This window comes from Saccoglossus kowalevskii, chromosome 13 (genome assembly GCF_978046115.1).
Source record: "Saccoglossus kowalevskii chromosome 13, keSacKowa6.1, whole genome shotgun sequence".
NCBI lineage: Eukaryota > Metazoa > Hemichordata > Enteropneusta > Harrimaniidae > Saccoglossus > Saccoglossus kowalevskii.
Genome location: NC_140653.1, coordinates 37,453,426 through 37,476,530, shown reverse-complemented (window position 1 = coordinate 37,476,530; position 23,105 = coordinate 37,453,426). Strand labels below are relative to the sequence as shown.

The window sequence follows — 23,105 nt, the reverse complement described above, 5'->3', positions numbered from 1 at the left end:
TTCAGTATGCATATTGTGTTTTCTATCAGCATGGTGCATGGGATGAAGCTTTCATATTCAGTATGCATATTGTGTTTTCTATCAGCATGGTGCATGGGATGAAGCTTTCATATTCAGTATGCATATTGTGTTTTCTATCAGCATGGTGCATGGGATGAAGCTTTCATATTCAGTATGCATATTGTGTTTTCTATCAGCATGGTGCATGGGATGAAGCTTTCATATTCAGTATGCATATTGTGTTTTCTCACGGCATGGTGCATGGGATGAAGCTTTCATATTCAGTATGCATATTGTGTTTTCTCTCAGCATGGTGCATGGGATGAAGCTTTCATATTCAGTATGCATATTGTGTTTTCTCTCAGCATGGTGCATGGGATGAAGCTTTCATATTCAGTATGCATATTGTGTTTTCTCTCAGCATGGTGCATGGGATGAAGCTTTCATATTCAGTATGCATATTGTGTTTTCTCACGGCATGGTGCATGGGATGAAGCTTTCATATTCAGTATGCATATTGTGTTTTCTATCAGCCTGGTGCATGTGATGAAGCTTTCACATTCAGTATGCATATTGTGTTTTCTCTCAGCATGGTGCATGTGATGAAGCTTTTATATTCAGTATGCATATTGTGTTTTCTCACGGCATGGTGCATGGGATGAAGCTTTCATATTCAGTATGCATATTGTGTTTTCTCTCAGCATGGTGCATGTGATGAAGCTTTTATATTCAGTATGCATATTGTGTTTTCTCACGGCATGGTGCATGGGATGAAGCTTTCATATTCAGTATGCATATTGTGTTTTCTCTCAGCATGGTGCATGTGATGAAGCTTTCACATTCAGTATGCATATTGTGTTTTCTATCAGCATGGTGCATGTGATGAAGCTTTTATATTCAGTATGCATATTGTGTTTTCTCACGGCATGGTGCATGGGATGAAGCTTTCATATTCAGTATGCATATTGTGTTTTCTCTCAGCATGGTGCATGGGATGAAGCTTTTATATTCAGTATGCATATTGTGTTTTCTCTCAGCATGGTGCATGGGATGAAGCTTTCATATTCAGTATGCATATTGTGTTTTCTCTCAGCAGTATTTAATCTCTCAATTGTAGAAGTAATGTTTTTTAGATGGGTAAGACTATATTTATTCTGATTTTTCTCAGAAAAGTAACACAAAATTAATTTTCAAGTATGAAATTGTGAACTTACAGTGGATAACCATCTACTAGTTCCATTATCACACAATGGCGATTGTAATCTACTGGCTTAGGAACAGGAAAACCATTCTCATGAAGTGCCTAAAAAAACAAAGATGATAACCAACAATACAGTTCAGACCGCTCGCTGCTTTCCGATCGTTTTTTTTTTCGCTCGCTCGCTTCCTTTTGTTCGCTCGCTCCTGCTATGACTGGCTTCAGAAACATCTTCCGCTTGCCAACTGATCTATAAACTTATGTTTTTATTCGTAATAAATTTAGGTTTTAATGATGATTCAAAATACAAAGCGTATTGCTTCTCTGTATTGGGAAAGGGGACAAAGACGCCTTCAAATCACTTGACACATTGTAACGTTTGCTACGCAAGTTGAACTGTGACCTGTATTTACATATTTACGTCCTTGTGTGCGTAGTTCAAGCAGCTGGTCAGTCAATCGTGATATGTATTGAGTACTAGTGTTTGTGTGTTGTGTGTGTGTTTCTGTATGTGATTTTGACTAAATTTATTCCGAACGGCACTCAAAATAATTTAACACTTACTCAATTTGCATACGTAATACGAATGCTGTAGTTCAGAAAATATATCGAGTTAACTTTTGCTCGTGTCTGGGTGCGCAAAACAAAACTGCACATATAATCATCGCATAGCTGAATTTCTACAAACTTAAACTACTAGGATAATGACTGACGATTAATCGCTTGTCTGACTGAGTACATGCGGCGACGAATTATTGGATTGGCAGCAGCCGGACGAAACATGAAAAAAAGGAAAACATAAAACAAAACAAACACAGCCAGTGATACATTTCAAAAATAAAAATAAAAAATAAAGGCGATCAACGCAAATAAATAAAACGTGTTGTGACACAGCCTCATCAGACTCATTCATTTCGCAATATAATTATGCTATTTATATTTAATACATGTACATTGACGAAACACCGCAAGAAAAATGTAAATCAGGCTTGTATAAATTACAAGTAACTCAACTCGAACGCAATATTGATCACTGTAAAAGTGGATAAATTCGAACCGTCATCAAATTCAAAATTCAAACGATCTTGTTAAATTTCAATCAAGAATAAACTTGATGTTTAGAAAGACAAAAACAACAACATATTAAAGTGCAAAAAAAGTTAGCAGCAAAGAACGAGAAATGCATATGGGAAAGCGATGAGTGAACTCAAAAAAAATTATGCTAATGTGAGAACAAGCCATATACTCCATGGAGTACTTGCTGAAACATCAAGAAAATGTGCCATTTCGACGGGGGCACCCCTACAAATAATGTCTGCAATGCAAACAAGGAACAGAGCTCGTAGTCCACCAAGGAAACTTAGCGATGGCGCAGTTAGATGTACATTGTATATAGTTTCATGTGGATGATTCATTTTCAACTATTACCAACAACACTATCATGGTAATAAAAACTTTCCGTTTTCGACATTGTGAAATTCTTTTGTTTTTATGTAGAAAAATACAATATTTTTACCAAGTAAATTATATTTATTAAAGTTATTGTTCATACATGAGTTGTTGAACACACTACATAGTTTGTAATTTCGTCTAGCTCCTTTCAGTCACAATTCAAGACAAATAAAAGGCACAAATATAGATAATATAGCAAATTATTTTTTTCTGTAATATTCGTGTGTAATCAGTAATTATGAAAATAATTTATGGGTACATATGGAATACATTTCGTTATGAATTTTTCTTAATATAAATTTCTGAATTATCCTGTCAAAATCAGTTTTTTTCCAGGTTTTCCCCCCAGAAAAGACGAAAGAATTTCCTAATGTCGGGAACGGGAAGTCTTTTTTTTTTTATTATTATTTATTGAGAACGAAAAGTCTTTATTGTAGTGCTTCACCTCGGTTGACAATCATCGTCCGCCTGCACGGTGTTGTTCCGTTCGGACATTTCTCCCTCCACAATATAGTGGAGTGCTTTGCCGGAACATTCACCTTGAAAATTCAAGATGGTTGACAATGAGCTCTTCGGGTCGCTAAAACTGTATGTCCACCTCTGTTGGGGTGAACATTTGTATTATAATACCAAATAAATCTTAAAACAGAAATTGTGGCACTCAATCATGGCAATCTTCCAGGTCATTGTTAGAAAGATTTTTGGAGGCAACTTTAATCTTCACTCAAAGCTATCTTCAAGGATTGCAGGAAATTGACCCTTACCGATTCATATTTATGAATTAATCGAGATTCAGGTACCATAGTGTTTGTAACTGAGTATTCCTAAAGACACATAAAAAAAAAAAACTTTCGCGTGGGATTTTTCATGCAAATATTGTCAATGGTTCCCCGACACTGATTCCTTTTTATCTTTCAATTTTTCCAAGACGCGGCAAACCCTGCTCATGACTGGAGACGTCGTTGAGATGCAGGTGCGATTCCTCTTCGCAATGCATTCTATTTATCTCCAATGCGTGTGGTCGGCACTTTGATTGCCTTTATTTTGTTCTTTTATTCATGAAATCTATCACTGGCAGCGTTTGTTTTGTCGTGTCTCACAACTTAATGTCCAAGCTGACTTTGTTTTGGCTGTAAGTGAACTACGTACAGCTCATGGAAGTATTTCGCCCGGAGTACGCAAAACGGAATACCCTGCAAAATTTGAATCCTTTATTTTATAACGAGACATTGGGCGCAAAAATAAAAACCATAATTGTAATTCAACAAGTTTATGTGACGTGTTAGTCCGCTTGCCAGCCGCCTAGTTAAAAACGCGATCTCCATTGATGTCTGCTTTGATAACTTCGGACAAGTAAGATGGGCGCTGGCTGACATTACATTTGCAATTATTGTATTTTTGTGACAAATTGTACAGTACGGTCATTCTATAACAATCGATTAGTCGGTTTTTTTTCTCAGTCTTGCCGTAAAATGGGCACTGCAGATAACGTTATAAGGAGAAGGTCCATCCCAATATTTCCTGGTGTTCACGGGCGGCTTAGGTCCACTGATGTCATAAATTCAAATCTTTTGGGAATGCATGAAGACTTACGCAATCGCCGTATGTGTTGCTACACCTGCCAACAACACAGCATTTCCCCATGATAACTATTGTGGTAGCTCATTGTATATGCTGGTTTACTAAACGCGTACGTATGGAAAATCGTAAACAATCCTGTCTGCTAGCTATCTCCTGCTTTATGGTCCCGTTGGTGGCGCCATTTCGACAGCACTCATAATGCCGAAAAAACTTGAAGGTGATGGGAGAGGGGGGTGTGGCCCAATTTTGGAATATCATTGACTGTTTACCCAATTTATATACCCTTTTCACTTGATTTTTTTTCATAATGTTGTTTATAAATAAATTTGCACACAAAAAAAGTCAATTGGCCCAATTCAGTTACACTTTAAGATAATAGCACCGATTCATTTCAATATATTAGATATTTCAGTAAAGATAAAGTTATGCTAAAAAAATTGTTTTCCATGAATATTAACCAATTCATCTCCTGACTGAAGTGACTTTATTGATATGAACAGATGTCATTAGCAGATGCTAAATTGATAAGAACATCAATTATTGAGGAATAAGATAAATATCCCAAGATGCATTGCATACCACATGATTTCTTTTAACCAATCACATTAACCATATGATGACACCAACCTTCATAAAAGCAAACTCCTTCATTGCAGCTAGTCTTGATAAGTACAGCCAAGAGGCATTTTTACGATGTCTATGATAATCTCTCTTTTCTTTTATTTTACGAAATGAAGTACGACCAAGTCTGTTAAGATAATAAATGTTTTTGTGATACCATAATTTATTTGCTCTTAATAGTTGTCAATTGTCAAAATAATACATATTTTAATGTCAAGTAATAAATTAGATCAAATGTTGGTTTATGAGTGCTTTAATTATTATGTATTTGTAAGACCAAATACAGTGATCAGAACACAGAGATCGAACAGAGTGAGCATAATATCATGCCAGCATTAACTTCAACATATGGTGTACACACAGATGGCAGAATGTTAAGCGTTTAACAAGATTTGTTTATTTTAGTTTTTTAACAAAAACAAATGCAAATCATCTGTGTACCAAATTTAAACAAATTCAAATCATCTGTGTACCAAATTTAAACAAATGCAAATCATCTGTGTACCAAATTTAAACAAATGCAAATCATCTGTGTACCAAATTTAAACAAATTCAAATCATCTGTGTACCAAATTTAAACAAATTCAAATCATTTGTGTACCAAATTTAAACAAATTCAAATCATCTGTGTACCAAATTTAAACAAATGCAAATCATCTGTGTACCAAATTTAAACAAATGCAAATCATCTGTGTACCAAATTTAAACAAATTCAAATCATCTGTGTACCAAATTTAAACAAATTCAAATCATCTGTGTACCAAATTTAAACAAATGCAAATCATCTGTGTACCAAATTTAAACAAATTCAAATCATCTGTGTACCAAATTTAAACAAATTCAAATCATCTGTGTACCAAATTTAAACAAATTCAAATCATCTGTGTACCAAATTTAAACAAATTCAAATCATCTGTGTACCAAATTTAAACAAATTCAAAACATCTGTGTACCAAATTTAAACAAATGCAAATCATCTGTGTACAAAATTTAAACAAATTCAAATCATCTGTGTACCAAATTTAAACAAATTCAAATCATCTGTGTACCAAATCTCTGCAAAAGAGTATTCAAGAAATCAGTACATATATAAGCCATGTAAAAAACTAAATTGACATTTTGAATCAAATTGCAAAACAAAATGATTTCATCTAACATTTAATATGTATGAACACAAATTTGATGCATGTACCCATAATTCCAAGCGCATGGACATTATTGTTTATGGTAAGGCTAGTTAGTAAAAAAATCAATGATGCATCAATTTCAAAATTTCAAGGTGGTTGTTATTTGCAACTTTTTTTAGCATAATATAGCAATGAATAAACCACAAAAATTAGTTTAATGATTACTAATATTAGGCAACTGTGGCAGCAAGTGGTAGCTTCAGGTCAGTGCAGTAGCTTATATTCTGTAAATTAGACAGGAACTTAGTAATTCAGTATCTATCCAGCATTGTTCTATTGGTTCCAAGTTCATATATTTTACAGGCATTGACAAAGATAATTATTTACAAAAAATGTATGTACTTATTTTTATTTTTTTAATAGGTCAGTCAGGTCATGAGAAAAAAAAAATCTGAACATTGTGAGAGCAATGACCTTAGTGAATGTATGCGTAGATAATTAACTCAGGATTACTATACCTCTGGAGTTTCATCACCAGCTGCTGGCCGTCGTCATTGGCAACAATGTATACATCTGATTCTTTACCTGTGCCAATCTGGTTTCCAATGGAACCAATCACATCCCTTGATGATAATGTTTTTAATGCTAAGTAATCATACCCTGGATAAGTAAGTCTGTATCCAGCATCTACAACATAACAAAGATATCAAAGTACGCGTTTTTTCTCAATCAATAGTGCATTCTGTTATATTACAATAATCCAGTATAAATGCATTACTGTTTATATGCACTTTAATTACAAATGGTGTTCTTTCTAATAGAGCAAAAAATGGTCATTTTGCATACCATACATAACTAACTCTACATAACAACACTAATAGTACGTAATAATATGAGGTTATTACGAGGATACCTCAAAGTATGCACAAAGACAGTACAGCAGGAGTATCAACCAACGTGCAGCAGAAGTCAATGTGACAGCGTACTGTTCGAGTGCATACATTGAGGTATTCTAGTAATAACCTTATTATTATACATCTTTTCCTTCCAAGGATACAATCATGAGAATACCAAAATTCAAAAAGTTTAGAACACAATCAGCAAACTTCTTTGTGTGGAGTCCGGTCAAATCCTCTTGGCAGCCATGTTTGTTTTTATTATTAGAGGACGCTTACACATATTCTCATTCCATATTTGGAATTTGCATTTCCTAATATGGAAGGATGAAATTACCCTGTAAAATACCGCAAAATTAAGGGCATGCTGCAACTTGTGGCGTTACGGTGACAGATGTACAAAATGTACATGTATAATAATATTATTTATTGAGGCTGTATCCCAATGTGGGATTTTGGTTGGAAATACAATAAAGCGACAAAACAAAATTATAACAATAAGACAACCACAAACATTTGAATGAAAAGAAAAACAAAAAGGATGAACATAAACAAATTATGTGTTTATTTTTTTTATTCAAAGACATGGTTCATTTCAAATACGATAAGATTAAGTTAAACTAGATTATTTAGGGAGAGCTTTGTGTGAAGGCCTTATTACCCACACAAAGTATTTTAAGCCTTGAATTCTACATGGGTTTGTCCAGAAATAAAACCCCAGACAATGATGGACTGAGTATTGAGTTCTACAGTACTTTCTGGCCTCTATGTGAAGAATACCTGGTTAAGGCATTAAATACTACATATGTACATGTGACTGGTTAATGTTCAAATAGTCAAAACAATTATTGAAAAAAAGGTAAAAACAAATGGTTTATCCACAACTGGCGACCAATCAACCTGCTTAATACAGATTATAAAATTGCATCAAAATTAGGCAGAGGGTTTTCAACCTGCCTATTCACATAGTTCATACCCACCATAGACTCTGGTCAGTCAAAATGACTATTTTGACCTGTAAGCATTAATCTGCGATTCAGCCAACGACAGAGAGAGAAATCTAGGTCCGAGGAAGCCCCATGACCTAAGGATTATCCCTTACGTCACAAACCATGTGACCGAGGCAATGAGGCGCAGCCATCTTGTCCTCTTAATCACTCTGCTGATTAAGATCAAAAGAAAAAAAAGAGACACAATTCTGCATTGGGCCATTCCAGTTTATATCTGCACCCCCCCCCCCCTGTTGATGAGGTCGAATTTCCAGCACTGTATGATGGGGAAAAATACCCCGGAATTCCAACTGTATATGGAGAAACAGAATCTGGAAATCCAGGCAGTTATGGCTACTAAATAAAATATGGCCTAGTTTATCTCGCCACATACCGGTTGATGAGGTTGGATTTCCAAGACTGTATGACTAAAAAAACTTGGAATTCTGACTGTATATGGTAAAAAAATTGGGCCAGTATGAAATAGTTATTACTGAAATTAGATAAGGATGGCGGCACGAATGAGCTCATCAACACCGTGAATCAGGACTAGTTTGAATTTCCATTATCAAATATAAAATTTTGAACTTAGTAAATTAGCATATGAGAGTTATATTTGGAAATCCTACTCTGTATGGTGGCACAAAGGAACTCATCAACACCATAAGTAGGAACTATAGTTTTGGATTTCCATCACTGTATGGTGAATGGTGATTTGGAAATAAAACTTTGTATGACTTATACACCCATGGAATTTATACCCTGTATGAAGTAAATACACAAGCTCATCAACAGGGGGTGCAGATACAAACTGGAATGGCCCATTAGGGAATAGGTCGAAAGCGCTGACGGGAGAGATCTCTCTGCAAAAACATGCTGTCAAAACACATATATCGCTTATGCGCCTTGCCTCGACTCCTTAGTACGGCTCTCATAGTAACTCAGCACTCGAACCGGGCACAGAAGCAACTCCTCCTGATCCTCCGGGTTGACAATGTTGCCAGCCGGGGGATGACAATCGGTTGTGGATCGCATCCTGAGATTTGATTCATGGCGAGGAACCAGATTCCTGTCTTTATCACGACTTTATTGTCCATAAAGGCATCACACCCATCTGAGAAGGACAGGGCCCTAGTTCAGCCTGACGCCTACCTGAGGCGAGGGCAAGTAGGAAGACTGTTTTCCACATCAAATATTGGATTGCTGCTGATCAGAAAGGCTCAAAGGGCGGGCTGCTTAGAGTGGACAGCACAAACAATACACATGTAAGTCCCAATTGATTAGTTTGCTCGTTCAGGGTCTAGGCCTCTGATTAAGCAGTAATAAGTCTCCTAATGGTAGGACAAATGGCTAGCCTCATCCCCAGAGAAACCTCAATGGTGGATGACAAGGCTGACCTATAGCCAACAATCGCTGAAAAGACAAGTCCATTTTGTCAAACAGATGAACGAAAAGTCAGCTTCCTTGCCAACAGAGGGATGGTATGGATCTCCCTTCCACTACACCAATCAGTGTATACTCGGCATTTCAAGGCGTAGGCTGTGTTGGTGAGAGCCCTGTTCGCCATGGCCAGGACGTTGGCAGTCCACTCAGAAAAAACCTGAGTGAGTCAACTGAGAGCCTCGATGCGTGTAAGTAGTACTCCGCTTGCTGGGCTCAAAGGCAGTGTGCCGTCTGGTTGGGACGATTGGGACGGCAGATCCCGAAGTCCGGGAGCACCCCTGGTGTTACAACTAACATTTCCAACAGTAGTCAAACCAGACCTTGCTTGGCCCGTTGGGCGTCACCCACGTCAAAGCGCAGGTGCACTCCTGTTGAAGTTTCTCGAGTACCCTGTGAATAGTGGGAAAGAAGGAAAGGCGTACACATCCATGTGGGTCCACGGGGGTCAACAAAGAGACCCTGGCCCAGGCTCCTGGAGTCAGCAGGAGTGTTGTGTACCTCAGAAGCTTGGCACTCCAGGGTGAGGTGAATAGGTCTAACCTTGGACCACCCCACCACCGAAAAAGTCTGGAGGCTACTCATTGAGGCATCTGCCACTCCGCGTTCTGGAGACAGGGCCATCACGAAAGGGCGTCCGCTTGACTGTTCCTCGCCCCTGGAAGGTGGTGTGCGGCTAGCTCCACATTGTACTTCAGGTACCCAAGGAGAATTTGCTCGGACTAACAACGATGAGGATCTGGTCCCTCCACCTTGTAGCTATAGGAGATCACCGCTGTGTTGTCCGTGCGAAGCAAGACTCTGTGGTCTCGAACTATGGGTAGAAAGTGTATTAGTGCTAAGTGCACTTCTTTCAGTTCGAGCAAGTTGATATGGCGATCCTGAATTCAACGCAGGGACCATATTTTCCCAACCTGTGAGAGAGGCATCCGTTACCAGAGTCATAGCTGTGGCGAGTGGGTCCAAGGGGAACCCTGCCTAAGGTTGGCAATTGCCGACTACCAGGACAAGGCATCCCTCGCTTGGTCTCCAGTTCCCGTAAGTGAGCCCGGTGTTGTGACAAAAGTGAGCAGAATCGGTCGGCTGTGTAACCTGGCCTGGGGGAACTACCCTGCAAACAAAGGTCATCATTCTGATGATCCGCATTAGTTCTAAGAGGGACACAGAGTGAGTGCTGACTAGGCGTTCGACTAGGTCATTTACGCAACAGGCCTGCGATGACCGTACCAAGCCCACCTCTGTGTCGAACTCCCTACCTAGGAACACCAACTGTTGTGTTGGAGGAGGATGGGACTTTTACTAGGAAGCCCAACTGGTGTAGTAAATCTGGTGTTAGCATTACTGTTCGACTAACCACCCCTAGGTATGGGTTGATGTGTACCGATGTGATGTGTACCAGCGCAGCAGTACGAGTAACACCACCTGTTTCCACACTCTGGTGAATATGTATGGAGCCATGCAAAAACCCAAAGGGGAGCACCCTGTACTCGACTACTTGGCTCAACTGGGCAAATCAAGAGAAGAGCCGACTCACTGGGTGTATGGGTATGTTTGGGTAAGCATCGCTCAAATCTAGCGAGGGTAACCAGTAGAAACAGAGCACAGAGAGTAATATGGTGCTCCAGGCAGCACATACCGATTTAGTCTGCTTAAGTACCTGGTAGCACCCCAAACAGGGGATGATGCCAGGGGGGTTGGAGATTGCAGTGGGATCTTGTAACCGTGTATCACCACTTGGAGAATCCAGAGATCGGTTATGCACTGTCTCCAAGCTGGAATACATCGCTGCAATCAGTGCGACAGATGTGTGGGTTCGGCAGCTCCCCATCAAGGGTGATCCTTCCTCCACCGAGGTGAGACCCAGTGAGGCCTGTAGAAGCCGATAGGTTCAGACTCTGCCTCCCGCTGAACATATGCCCATCCCCCTCGTCGCAAGCGGAAGCTTCAAACTTTCTTCCCCTGCGAGTTGGGTAGGCGTCCCACGAGCAAGAGGGGGACCACCACCTGGTCCCTTCTTCCTGGGGGGCATGTTGCCACTCTTCCCTCCCCCAGAAGAGCCTCCTGGCTACTTCTTGCCAGTGGGTGCCGACTTTGGTTGTTCCGTTTCCTCAGCTTGGGGTCTTGCCCTTGGCGGAAGCCAAACTGGTTCGCGGGTCTCACCTGTACCAACTGGTCAGTGGGATCCCGAAGGACCAAGAATGCTCCTCCACCCCCCACCCCCAAAAAAGAGGGTAGGGGAGGTCCAGCCTGTGTAACCGAGGCTGTGGTTTGTCCAGTGAAAACAGCCAAAACCGCATCCCACTGTACAGAGGCAGCCCCTGCCACAAGAGCCAGATGACACTGCAGGATATCCCTCATAGCCGTGTGGTGTCCCATCAATGGCTGTGTCTGCTGGTCTAGGAAGCTGGTGCGTTCCGCCTTTGAGATTTCAGAGTGCTGGCGGCGCAAAACAATGTGGTTCCAATGAGCTGGCCACAACTTGAAGGTTGAGGGTCGCCACTCTGCTCTCAGTGTGTGGATTGTTTTCTGACTGAACTGTCGAAATATTCAATGAACGTGGTGGCCACCCCCTTTGCCAGTCACACCAACCAAAAATTCGTGGTACCAGGGGCGGGGGCGGGGGAGGAACTGAAGGATCCGGTGGAGGCGTGAGATTTGACTCAAGACTCTGGTGGCTCTGGTCTCAAATACTGCTCGATCGGGTAGCGCCTGTTCCAGCAGAAAGGATTGAGCATAAAATTGCCCCACCGTAAAGACTTAGGCTTCTAATCCGTAGGGGACCAATGTCCGTCCATCAACACTGCCTGTGCGTTTCCCCTACATGTATGTCCAACACTCAGCCAGACCAGAAGAGCCATGCAGTTTTTGGATCCCGCCATCTGGATCCCGGAAGTGACAGCCCTACTGAGCGACTGCTTCAGGATCGAGGGTGGGGGGGGGGGGTCGGTTGAACATCGGGTCACTAGATAATTTGCACACGGCCTTGGATCACATCCCAGGCCTCAGAAGCCCAGTTCTTACTAAAAATCTCGAAGCAAAAACCCTGAGCCCTGCACACACAACACAAGTAGCATTAGCTATGTGGGTTGCAAGCTGTAATTCCTGGTGTCAACTACTGTACAATTGCCCCGATCTTTGGGGTGATCCAAAAAAAAAGGAGGTGAAGAGCCTCTTGCGTGTACCCTTTCTTGCTATCCATTTCAAAAACACATTGGTAAAAATAAACAAGACATGCATGAGAGGGACGAATTACAGTTAAAAGGCTGACACAAAGGGATCCAATGTATGTGGCCAAATTTGCGTCACCTGAGTTTAATATTTCTTGTAAGGCAATGCACACAAAAAGGCGACACAGGGGTAAATAATAAGAAAGCCTTATCCTACCAGCCACAGTGTCGGCTGCCATGCAGGTGACAGCTAGTCAGACCAGAAAGTCTGACAAGAAAAAAAATCTGGATGACTGATCGCACAGTTTTTATCGGAGCAGAGAAAAACGAGAGTGATTAAGAGGGCTAGATGGCTGCACCTCATTGCCTCGGTCACGTGGTCTGTGACACGTGGTCTGCTTCCCCTGACCTAGATTTTTTTCTCAGTCATCAGCCGAATTGCAGATTAATGCCTACAGTTCAAAATAATCATTTTGACTGACCGAAGTCTATTGTGTGTAATTGAACGTAGTGAAATGTATTGTTCACAGATTGGATAAGTTGCCGCCAAATATTATTCATGAATGTTAAATGGCTTTTGTCAATCGCAGATCCATTGGAGACTCAATTCACTTAATTGAAGGTATAATGCAATTCATCAAGGATAATAATTTACCCGGGGTTCTCGTAGCAAACGATTTCCAGAAAGCATTTGATAGCCTAGCGTAAGAATATATCTTGTATGCATTAAATCAATTTAATTTCGGTAAATCTCCACATTGGGCCATTCCAGTTTATATCTGCACCCCCCTGTTGATGAGCTTGTGTGTTTACTTCATACAGGGTATAATTTCCATGGCTTTATAAGTCATACAAAGTTTTATTTCCAAATCACCATTCACCATACAGTGATGGAAATCCAAAACTATAGTTTCTACTTATGGTGTTGATGAGTTCCTTTGTGCCACCATACAGAGTAGGATTTCCAAATGTAACTCTTATATGCTAATTTACTAAGTTCAAAATTTTATATTTGATAATGGAAAACCAAACTAGTCCTGATTCACTGTATTGATGAGCTCATTGGTGCCACCATCCTTATCTAATTTCAGTAATAACTATTTCATACTGGCCCAATTTTTTTACCATATACAGTCAGAATTCCAAGTTTTTTTAGTCATACAGTCTTGGAAATCCAACCTCATCAACTGGTATGTGGCGAGATAAACTAGGCCATATTTATTTAGTAGCCATAACTGCCTGGATTTCCAGGATTTTTTTTTTTCAATACTTGTCTGGATTTCCAGATTCTGTTTCTCCATATACAGTTGGAATTCCGGGGTATTTTCCCCATCATACAGTGCTGGAAATTCGACCTCGTCAACAGGGGAGGGGGGGTGCAGATATAAACTGGAATGGCCCATTGGGTCAAATCACTATAAATACCAAAAACCGACAAGTGAGGTGAACTGTGGTTTGAGTACTGGGTATTTTGCTTTTGTGAAGGGAGTCAGGCAGTGAGCCTCTGTCTCACCTGTTCTCTTTATTACCGGATTGGGCTAATACCCTGCCCATGTTTCAAATAGTGGGCAATGCGATGTTTCAAATAGTGGGCAATGCGATGTTTCAAATAGTGGGCAATGCGATGTTTCAAATAGTGGGCAATGCGATGTTTCAAATAGTGGGCAATGCGATGTTTCAAATAGTGGGCAATGCGATGTTTCAAATAGTGGGCAATGCGATGTTTCAAATAGTGGGCAATGCGATGTTTCAAATAGTGGGCAATGCGATGTTTCAAATAGTGGGCAATGCGATGTTTCAAATAGTGGGCAATGCGATGTTTCAAATAGTGGGCAATGCGATGTTTCAAATAGTGGGCAATGCGATGTTTCAAATAGTGGGCAATGCGATGTTTCAAATAGTGGGCAATGCGATGTTTCAAATAGTGGGCAATGCGATGTTTCAAATAGTGGGCAATGCGATGTTTCAAATAGTGGGCAATGCGATGTTTCAAATAGTGGGCAATGCGATGTTTCAAATAGTGGGCAATGCGATGTTTCAAATAGTGGGCAATGCGATGTTTCAAATAGTGGGCAATGCGATGTTTCAAATAGTGGGCAATGCGATGTTTCAAATAGTGGGCAATGCGATGTTTCAAATAGTGGGCAATGCGATGTTTCAAATAGTGGGCAATGCGATGTTTCAAATAGTGGGCAATGCGATGTTTCAAATAGTGGGCAATGCGATGTTTCAAATAGTGGGCAATGCGATGTTTCAAATAGTGGGCAATGCGATGTTTCAAATAGTGGGCAATGCGATGTTTCAAATAGTGGGCAATGCGATGTTTCAAATAGTGGGCAATGCGATGTTTCAAATAGTGGGCAATGCGATGTTTCAAATAGTGGGCAATGCGATGTTTCAAATAGTGGGCAATGCGATGTTTCAAATAGTGGGCAATGCGATGTTTCAAATAGTGGGCAATGCGATGTTTCAAATAGTGGGCAATGCGATGTTTCAAATAGTGGGCAATGCGATGTTTCAAATAGTGGGCAATGCGATGTTTCAAATAGTGGGCAATGCGATGTTTCAAATAGTGGGCAATGCGATGTTTCAAATAGTGGGCAATGCGATGTTTCAAATAGTGGGCAATGCGATGTTTCAAATAGTGGGCAATGCGATGTTTCAAATAGTGGGCAATGCGATGTTTCAAATAGTGGGCAATGCGATGTTTCAAATAGTGGGCAATGCGATGTTTCAAATAGTGGGCAATGCGATGTTTCAAATAGTGGGCAATGCGATGTTTCAAATAGTGGGCAATGCGATGTTTCAAATAGTGGGCAATGCGATGTTTCAAATAGTGGGCAATGCGATGTTTCAAATAGTGGGCAATGCGATGTTTCAAATAGTGGGCAATGCGATGTTTCAAATAGTGGGCAATGCGATGTTTCAAATAGTGGGCAATGCGATGTTTCAAATAGTGGGCAATGCGATGTTTCAAATAGTGGGCAATGCGATGTTTCAAATAGTGGGCAATGCGATGTTTCAAATAGTGGGCAATGCGATGTTTCAAATAGTGGGCAATGCGATGTTTCAAATAGTGGGCAATGCGATGTTTCAAATAGTGGGCAATGTTTTGGTCCACACATTGCCTGACTGAACCAACAAACATTTTAACAGACCCAATTTTTCCATCCAACATCTTGCATCTAGTGTGCTATTTCAAATATAGTTCAAAAAATAATTCACTGTGAAGTAGCAAAAGTTTGAGAAAACATGACACAAAAAAATTTTCTCTTGGTATAGCTAAGCTCCTGGGGTATTTCTTACATCACTTAGACAAAGCGAGTCTATTAAAGAAATAAATATTCAAGGCTCAGATATAAAATATTCATCTACTGCAGATGAATTAACCTGCTTTTTGAGTGATTTAAGCTCTGTTTTTAACATTGTTAGATGTATTCGGCATGTTTTCGGGATTACAAGTAAACTACGAAAAACCAAAGCCAAAGGTGTGGAGGTCTAATACGGATAAATCATATACTGTAAAATGACTAATTTTCACTGGGTTTAAATTTCACTGATTTGCCATTTCAAGCATATTCTTTGGGTTTTAAATTCACAGTTTTATCATTTAGATAATGTGTTCTATGCTAAATTTCACATATTCACTGGGTTTTAATTTAGCGCATTTTCCAGTCAGCGAAATAAGCCAAATTAAAACCCAGTGAATAATTAACCCCTTTACAGTAGTATCCGCTGGCCAATTTCACCAATCAAAATTATTGGAATAAATTTTTGTTACAATAAAAATCTAGCATAAAATTAAATATTGAAGAACCACTCAATTCGCTAAAGAAATACTTGCAGCTTTGGGCGGTTTGAAAACTTTCATTGATAGGTAAAACACAATAGTCAAATCACTGCTAATTTAATCTTATACAACTGCAGTTGCTAAAATACGATATTAAAAAATAAACAGATTTATCCACAAATTTATTTGGAATTGACCAGACAGAGGATCAAGAAATACTATGATTGGTGATATTGCTTTGGGCTGAATTAATTTAGTAGATATTTTTGCTTTGTATCATGCTTTTAGGGTCAAGTGGATTTAACAATTCATAGATCCAACTGGCACCCAACTGTCACCCATCCTTGGGAAAAAATTCTCTCTTTCTATCTTAGATCCATCAGAAGTACATGTAGCTTTATCTTCAGAAGTAACAATCAAATTAATCTACTGTCCACTTCACTGCCTTCTGGAAATCTACTATGTTGGTGCCATTACACAAATCAGACAAATCAGATCCAATTAACTACAGAGCAGTTGCTTTGTCTAGTTGTATGGCCAAATTATTCACCAGCATATTAAATGAAAGGCTTATTTGGAAAAAATGATTTACTGACCCAAGTACAGTTTGGTTTCAGAAAACAGAGCAGCACAACAGATGTATTTTTACTTAAAACAGCTACATTGTATAGATAAAACGTTGTACAGCAGTCAATGAAAAATTCTGATAAACCAAAACGCATGTACATGTTTTTGACTAAGTCTGGAGAAGGACATTATTCCTAAAATTACAAAATTAAGGAATAAATGGTAATTTTTATGAAATCATTAAATCCATGTACAATAACATAAACTACAAGTAAAGATGTCAAATGGTTTAACAGGAGGTTTTCAGTCCACATGTGGTGTGAAACAGTTGTAATATCTCAACCACCCTTTTTAACATATTCATCAATGATCTTCCAGGTCATTTTGGTAAAAGTGGTGATACACTAATCATGATTGGTGACAAACCCTAAACTCTATTTTATATGCAGACGATCTTGTTTTGTTTTCACAATCTGCAGAGGGTTTACACAATTGTCTAAATAAATTAGTAGACTATTATAAAACCTGGAATCTTGATGTGAATGTTAAGAAAACCAAAGTGATGATATTCAACACAAGTAACAGAGTACTGAAAAATCAAACTTTTGTTATTTGGGTATGATATTCACTCCGAATGGAAAATTTAAAACAAACCATTGTATGCTAAAAAATAAAGCAATGAAGACATTATTTGCCATTAGACAAACTATACTGAGTCATAAAATGATTTCAACTTCATTGTGTTTAAAATTATTTGATCAGTTGGTTACACCCATTCTAATGTATGGATCAGAAATTTGGGCAGGTGAACTACAAATGTAACAATTTACACAAATAACCTAGCGCAAGTTTGTAATAACTATTATCGTTTTATTCTTGGTGTTAGTAAATTTACACCATCAGTTGGTACATGTATAAGGGGTGAACTAGGTAGATTACCAATAAGAACAAGTCATTGAAAATGACACAGTCCCCGTTAAATTTTTTAAAGGTCCCTTTGTGCTCGTCATATTAAAGCGAAAGGGTTGTCATGAGCGTGTTATTGAAACTTGACTTCCAAGTGGTGTATACAACAGATTGTTTATTTACATCAAAACACGTGTTCTGTGTAGTAGTAATATGGGCAAAAATAAAAACAGCCGTTATTCGGCCATCTTTGATCTGATTATGAAACACACTGATATGTATGATGTATGTGCCAAATACGAATGAAAATGGTACATAAATTTTGGAAATATAGTAGTAAGGCCAAAAAAACAGATGGCTGTCAATTGGCCATCCTTGACCAGATTTTGAAACAAATTGTCATGGACACGCATCCTAACATGTATAAAGTACATGTATGTGCCAAATTTGAATGAAAACTGACAGAGCACGTCCAAGATACCGCATAAAAAAAAAAAAAAGATGCCTGCCAGTCGACCATCTTTGATCCAATTGCGAAATAAATAGTCATGAACATGTATCTTAACATGTATAATCTATGTACCAAGTTTGAATGAAAACTGACAAAGCATGTCCAAAATACAACATTTTCAAAACACAAGATGGCTGCCAGTCGGCCATTTTGTATCGAATCGCTAAACCACTGCATGTGCATACATGTATGTCCAACATAAGGTGCTAGGCACATGCAAAGATTGAACGGAATTGGTCCACAGGATTCTGAAATATGACTCTGGACAGACTGACGTATGGACGGACAGACACACGGATGGACGGACGGACAGACTCAGGAACTCACGGACGGTCAGGACATGTATCCTAACATGTATGATCTATGTACTAAATTCGAATGAAAACTGACAAAGCATGTCCAAAATACAACATTTTCAAAACACAAGATGGCTGCCAGTCGGCCATTTTGTATCGAATCGCTAAACCACTGCATGTGCATACATGTATGTCCCACATAAGGTGCTAGGCACATGCAAAGATTGAACGGAATTGGTCCACAGGATTCTGAAATATGACTCTGGACAGACTGACGTATGGACGGACAGACACACGGATGGACGGACGGACAGACTCAGGAACTCACGGACGGTCAGGACATGTATCCTAACATGTACATGTATAATATATGTACCACGTTTGAATGAAAACTGACAAAGCATGTCCAAAATACAACATTTTCAAAAACCAAGATGGTCAGCCATTTTGAATTGAATCGCTAAACCACTGCATGTGCATATGTCCCACATAAAGTACTAGGCACATGCAAAGAATGAACGGAATCGGTCTAAAGGATTCTGAGATACGACTCCGGACGGACGCACAGACGCACGGACGGAGACAGAATTATAAGTCCCCGTTTTCGGACTTCGTCCGAACGGGGATTAATAAATGCAATGGTTTCAAAGGTTAAATACTGGTACGAAATAAATTTGCTTCCTGAAAATCACATATTAAAATGTGCATTAAAAGAAATACAAAATAATTCTGCCTTACTCAAATAACAATTTTTGGAGAAAAAAAACTTGTCTAAAATAAAAGAAATTACAAGATCAACATTATTAATCAACTAACCAATGTTGTAAAAACAAATCTAACAAATGAATTTATTCAATCATGGAGAAAACAATTGAATAAAAAAAAGGGGGAACAAACTCAGAACATACAGTATATTTAAACAAAATTTTGAAATGGAAAACTATCTAAATAAAATGAAAAATTTCAACCAACGTAGAGTTTTAGCAAAGTTCAGACTCAGTGACCACAACTTTGGAATTGAATTGGAAGGAAACAGTAAACCAAAAACTCCAGAAAATGAAAGAACTTGCAAAAATTTCTATGAAGTAGAAAGAAAACATGTCTTGAAGTATTTTAAAATTAAATCAAAGAAAGCTTAGAAAGAACTCCCGTGTGCTGAGACACATTTGAAGACACATTAAAAATTAATTAAAAATTATTTGTACATGAGATATTGATGGAAAAGCTGAAAACTAATTATGTACATCAGGTAACTAATATGAACAGAACAGAACAAAAAAAATTATGAATTATTATGCTAATTAGAGAATTAATATTAATCAAAATTAATCAGGCCTGTCTATTACCTAGAGCATTTATGTACCAAATTTTATTCAAATGTGATGATCAGTAATTGAGATATCAGTGTTAATTAATTATATTAATTAGGTGATTAATAAGCATAAATATTTACCAAAAACTAATTGGGTTTCTGCATAGTTCTCTTTAAAAGTTTCATTAAAATCCAATTTGTGGTTCTTTATATATCAGTGGAACATTATGCAAATTAGGTAATTAATAGCCAATTAAAACTAATCAGGTGTCTGCATAATCCTAGAAGATCTATGTAGCAAGTCTCATTGAAATACGATGATAACTACTTGATATATCAAAAGCTGAAAATTAATTAATTATGCAAATTAGGTAATTAATATGTACTTATATTACCCTAAAAACTATCAGATTTGTGCAGTGTCCTATGACATCTATGTACCAAGTTTTATTGAAATGTGATGATTACTACTTGAAATATCAAAAGCTGAAAATTAATTAATTAAGCAAATTAGCTAATTAATATATACTTATATTACCCTAAAAACTATCAGATTTGTGCAGTGTCCTATGACATCTATGTACCAAGTTTTATTGAAATGTGATGATTAGTACTTGAGATATCAGTGGAAAAGCCGAAAATTGATTAATCATTATGCAAATTAGGTAATTAATATTGCACAGATTTTTACCCAAAACTAATTTGGAGCATCTGTGTGCCAAGTTTCATCAAAATCCAATGAGTGGTTCTTTAGATATAGAACCTCGTGCGTGTCATCCATTTTTTCGTTTGTAAATAGCGGCTTGCCAAAGGTCACCGACTGATGGCGCCCCCTTAGCCCGTACTAATGACTGGCCCTCCCTGTGCGTGGACGCAATTGGGTCTAGCCAAAATGCAAATATGCTAGATTATAAGATAAGCCTAAATCTGCTTAAAGGGGAACTAAATAGAGCCTGTTTGTATTTATCAAGTTATGTATATTGATTATAAATTTGAAAAAAAAAAAAAAAAAAAATGATTATCTTCAGAGTTATGATGATTTAAATATGAGAAACCATAAACCTGCGAAGGACTTCCGTTTGCGCCATCTTGCCATAAAACAACGCCCTCATGAGGTATAAACAGGTAAGGCAACAAAGCATGATGACGAAATAGTATCTGATTAAATATAAGCAACTTAGGGAGCCATAGCTGGCTGGACTGGTGAATTGACTTCTAGTCTAGGTTGGTTCGACTTTTACGTTAATGTTATTTACAAGCATATTAACATACAAACATTATGGATGTCTCGATTGATCGAGACAGGCATTTTGTTTTGTTTTTTGTCTAACTGTCTAATAAATGCTGTTTCCTGTACTGCACTGTGCGGCGTGCAAATTATTCAAAGTATGGATGCTGGAGTATGCAATCTTGAGTTCGTAGGGTGGTGGTGGAAACATTTTCGTCCATGTATTCACGGGGCTGCACTGGCAAATCATGGGACAAGTGTCACAGGAACACCAAGCAGATTGTTCACAGACTTCTGTGTAATTTGAAATAAAACTTTCATCCGAACAAGGGGCATCGTCGACGATATACTCTCATCACTCACACTGGACTGATCTGAATCGTCGCAGTATACCGTACTGCCCTGATCATAAGCCCGAAGGCATGAACACGTAAAGGAAAAGTAAGGGATGAGCTTGTACTCAAGGACCAACTCAGAAAAATTGATTTTGTTTTGGGGTTAAACACTGTAACCATCTTGCAAACAACGAAAAATTATCCAAAAAAAATATTCGTTCACCACACCGGGATCGGGAAAATAATACTTATTTTTGAAAAAATATGTGTCATTGATTTGAACGATACTTACAATGAAGAAACAAACATGTTCATAAAAAACACACACATTTTATTACAATACGATTTACATACCGTCTGAATTTACGGTGAAATAATGGGTAGGGTCTGTGAGGAAACAGTGGACGAAGGCATTTATCATTATTTTCGTTTTGGTATGTTTTTGATCGTACGCAAACTCTCGACGCAATACAATTTTCCACCATGAGGTTTTTCAGCACGATTTGACCTGGAACAACTTCCTTTGACATAACAGGTCATGTCTTTCATTAACCAATCAAAATGATGTGTCGTAATGATGAAATTTTCCGATTATTGACGATGATTTTTTAGCGCAATGCGGAAGTGAATTACCGCAATGTTAAAACGCGATCTGTAGCACTGATTGCAACGAAAAAATGATGATTTTTTTCCCTAAAAACTGGCGATTCGCAATTTCCAAAATATAAACGATGGTTAATAGTAACCGTGGGTAAACTGAGTGTGGAGGAAGAATTTAAGCACCTTTCTCGGTCGCCAACATGTCTCATCGTTCAAACCCTAGGCCTTTCATGATAGGTACACGCCTTGACGATCACATTTTTGGCTTTTCGAAGGCTACTACTCAAAGAAATATGGATTACTCCAGAATTGCAACATCGATGTTCATCCTGAGTAAATGACAGAATAGAAACGATGCGAATCACGCTGCGTGCGTTCGCCATGCACTCTGAACTTGAAATTAATGCGAGTTTTCTCCCCAGGGTTTTCTCATAAAACTAAAAGCATGAACCAAACTAACATGCCAATCACGATTATTATGAAATGAAACACACCTTTTACACGCATATTTTAAAGAATATCGTTGACGCCCAGTAAAAACACTCTGGGCTTATAATCGTGAATACCCTCAACTCGATAAATACCAAGTAAAAACATAAGGATGGACTTCATACTCGGGAGGGGCTTACGATCGGGGAAGTAGGGTACTTTAACGCAATTGGGCTTTCACTCTCAGAATACTGTGGTTCAAACGCATAAGGCTCTAACCCAAGTTTTAAAAAGCACATTGTGCATATAAAAGTTGAGTTTATACTAATAGTACACAATGCTTGGCAGCATGAACGGCTATGTACAATGGCGTATAAGAATGCGATCAGATACTAAAACGTCATAGCTTTGAAAAGTACCCGGATGTTAAATATGTTCGTTCGTTAATTATTCCCCTCCATGAATGGCCTCCATGGCATGCACTTCAAATGCCTATCCAAGCTACAGTTATAATTAAAACAAAATTAAACCACTGCAATATTATTTCGAATACAGTTTAGAATATACACAACTATAAATTAAGGCCGCATTTAGGTTCGCTTTAAATCTTAGCCCGCACTTCATGTAACGTGAACACAACTATTAGTATTACATAATCAG

General features: G+C 38.5%; 1 protein-coding gene across 1 annotated transcript in view; it reads right to left on the bottom strand.

The window, feature by feature from the left end:
* LOC102802601 (serine/threonine-protein kinase RIO2-like) overlaps positions 1–23,105 on the bottom strand; it is a 106,565-nt gene that overhangs the window by 76,045 nt on the left and 7,415 nt on the right. The window contains exons 3-5 of the mRNA XM_085507287.1: positions 6,498–6,666; positions 4,859–4,979; positions 1,215–1,303 (exon numbers count right to left, since the gene is read on the bottom strand). Coding sequence (XP_085363413.1) covers positions 1,215–1,303; positions 4,859–4,979; positions 6,498–6,666 — 379 coding nt within the window. The remainder of the gene's footprint in view (positions 1–1,214; positions 1,304–4,858; positions 4,980–6,497; positions 6,667–23,105) is intronic.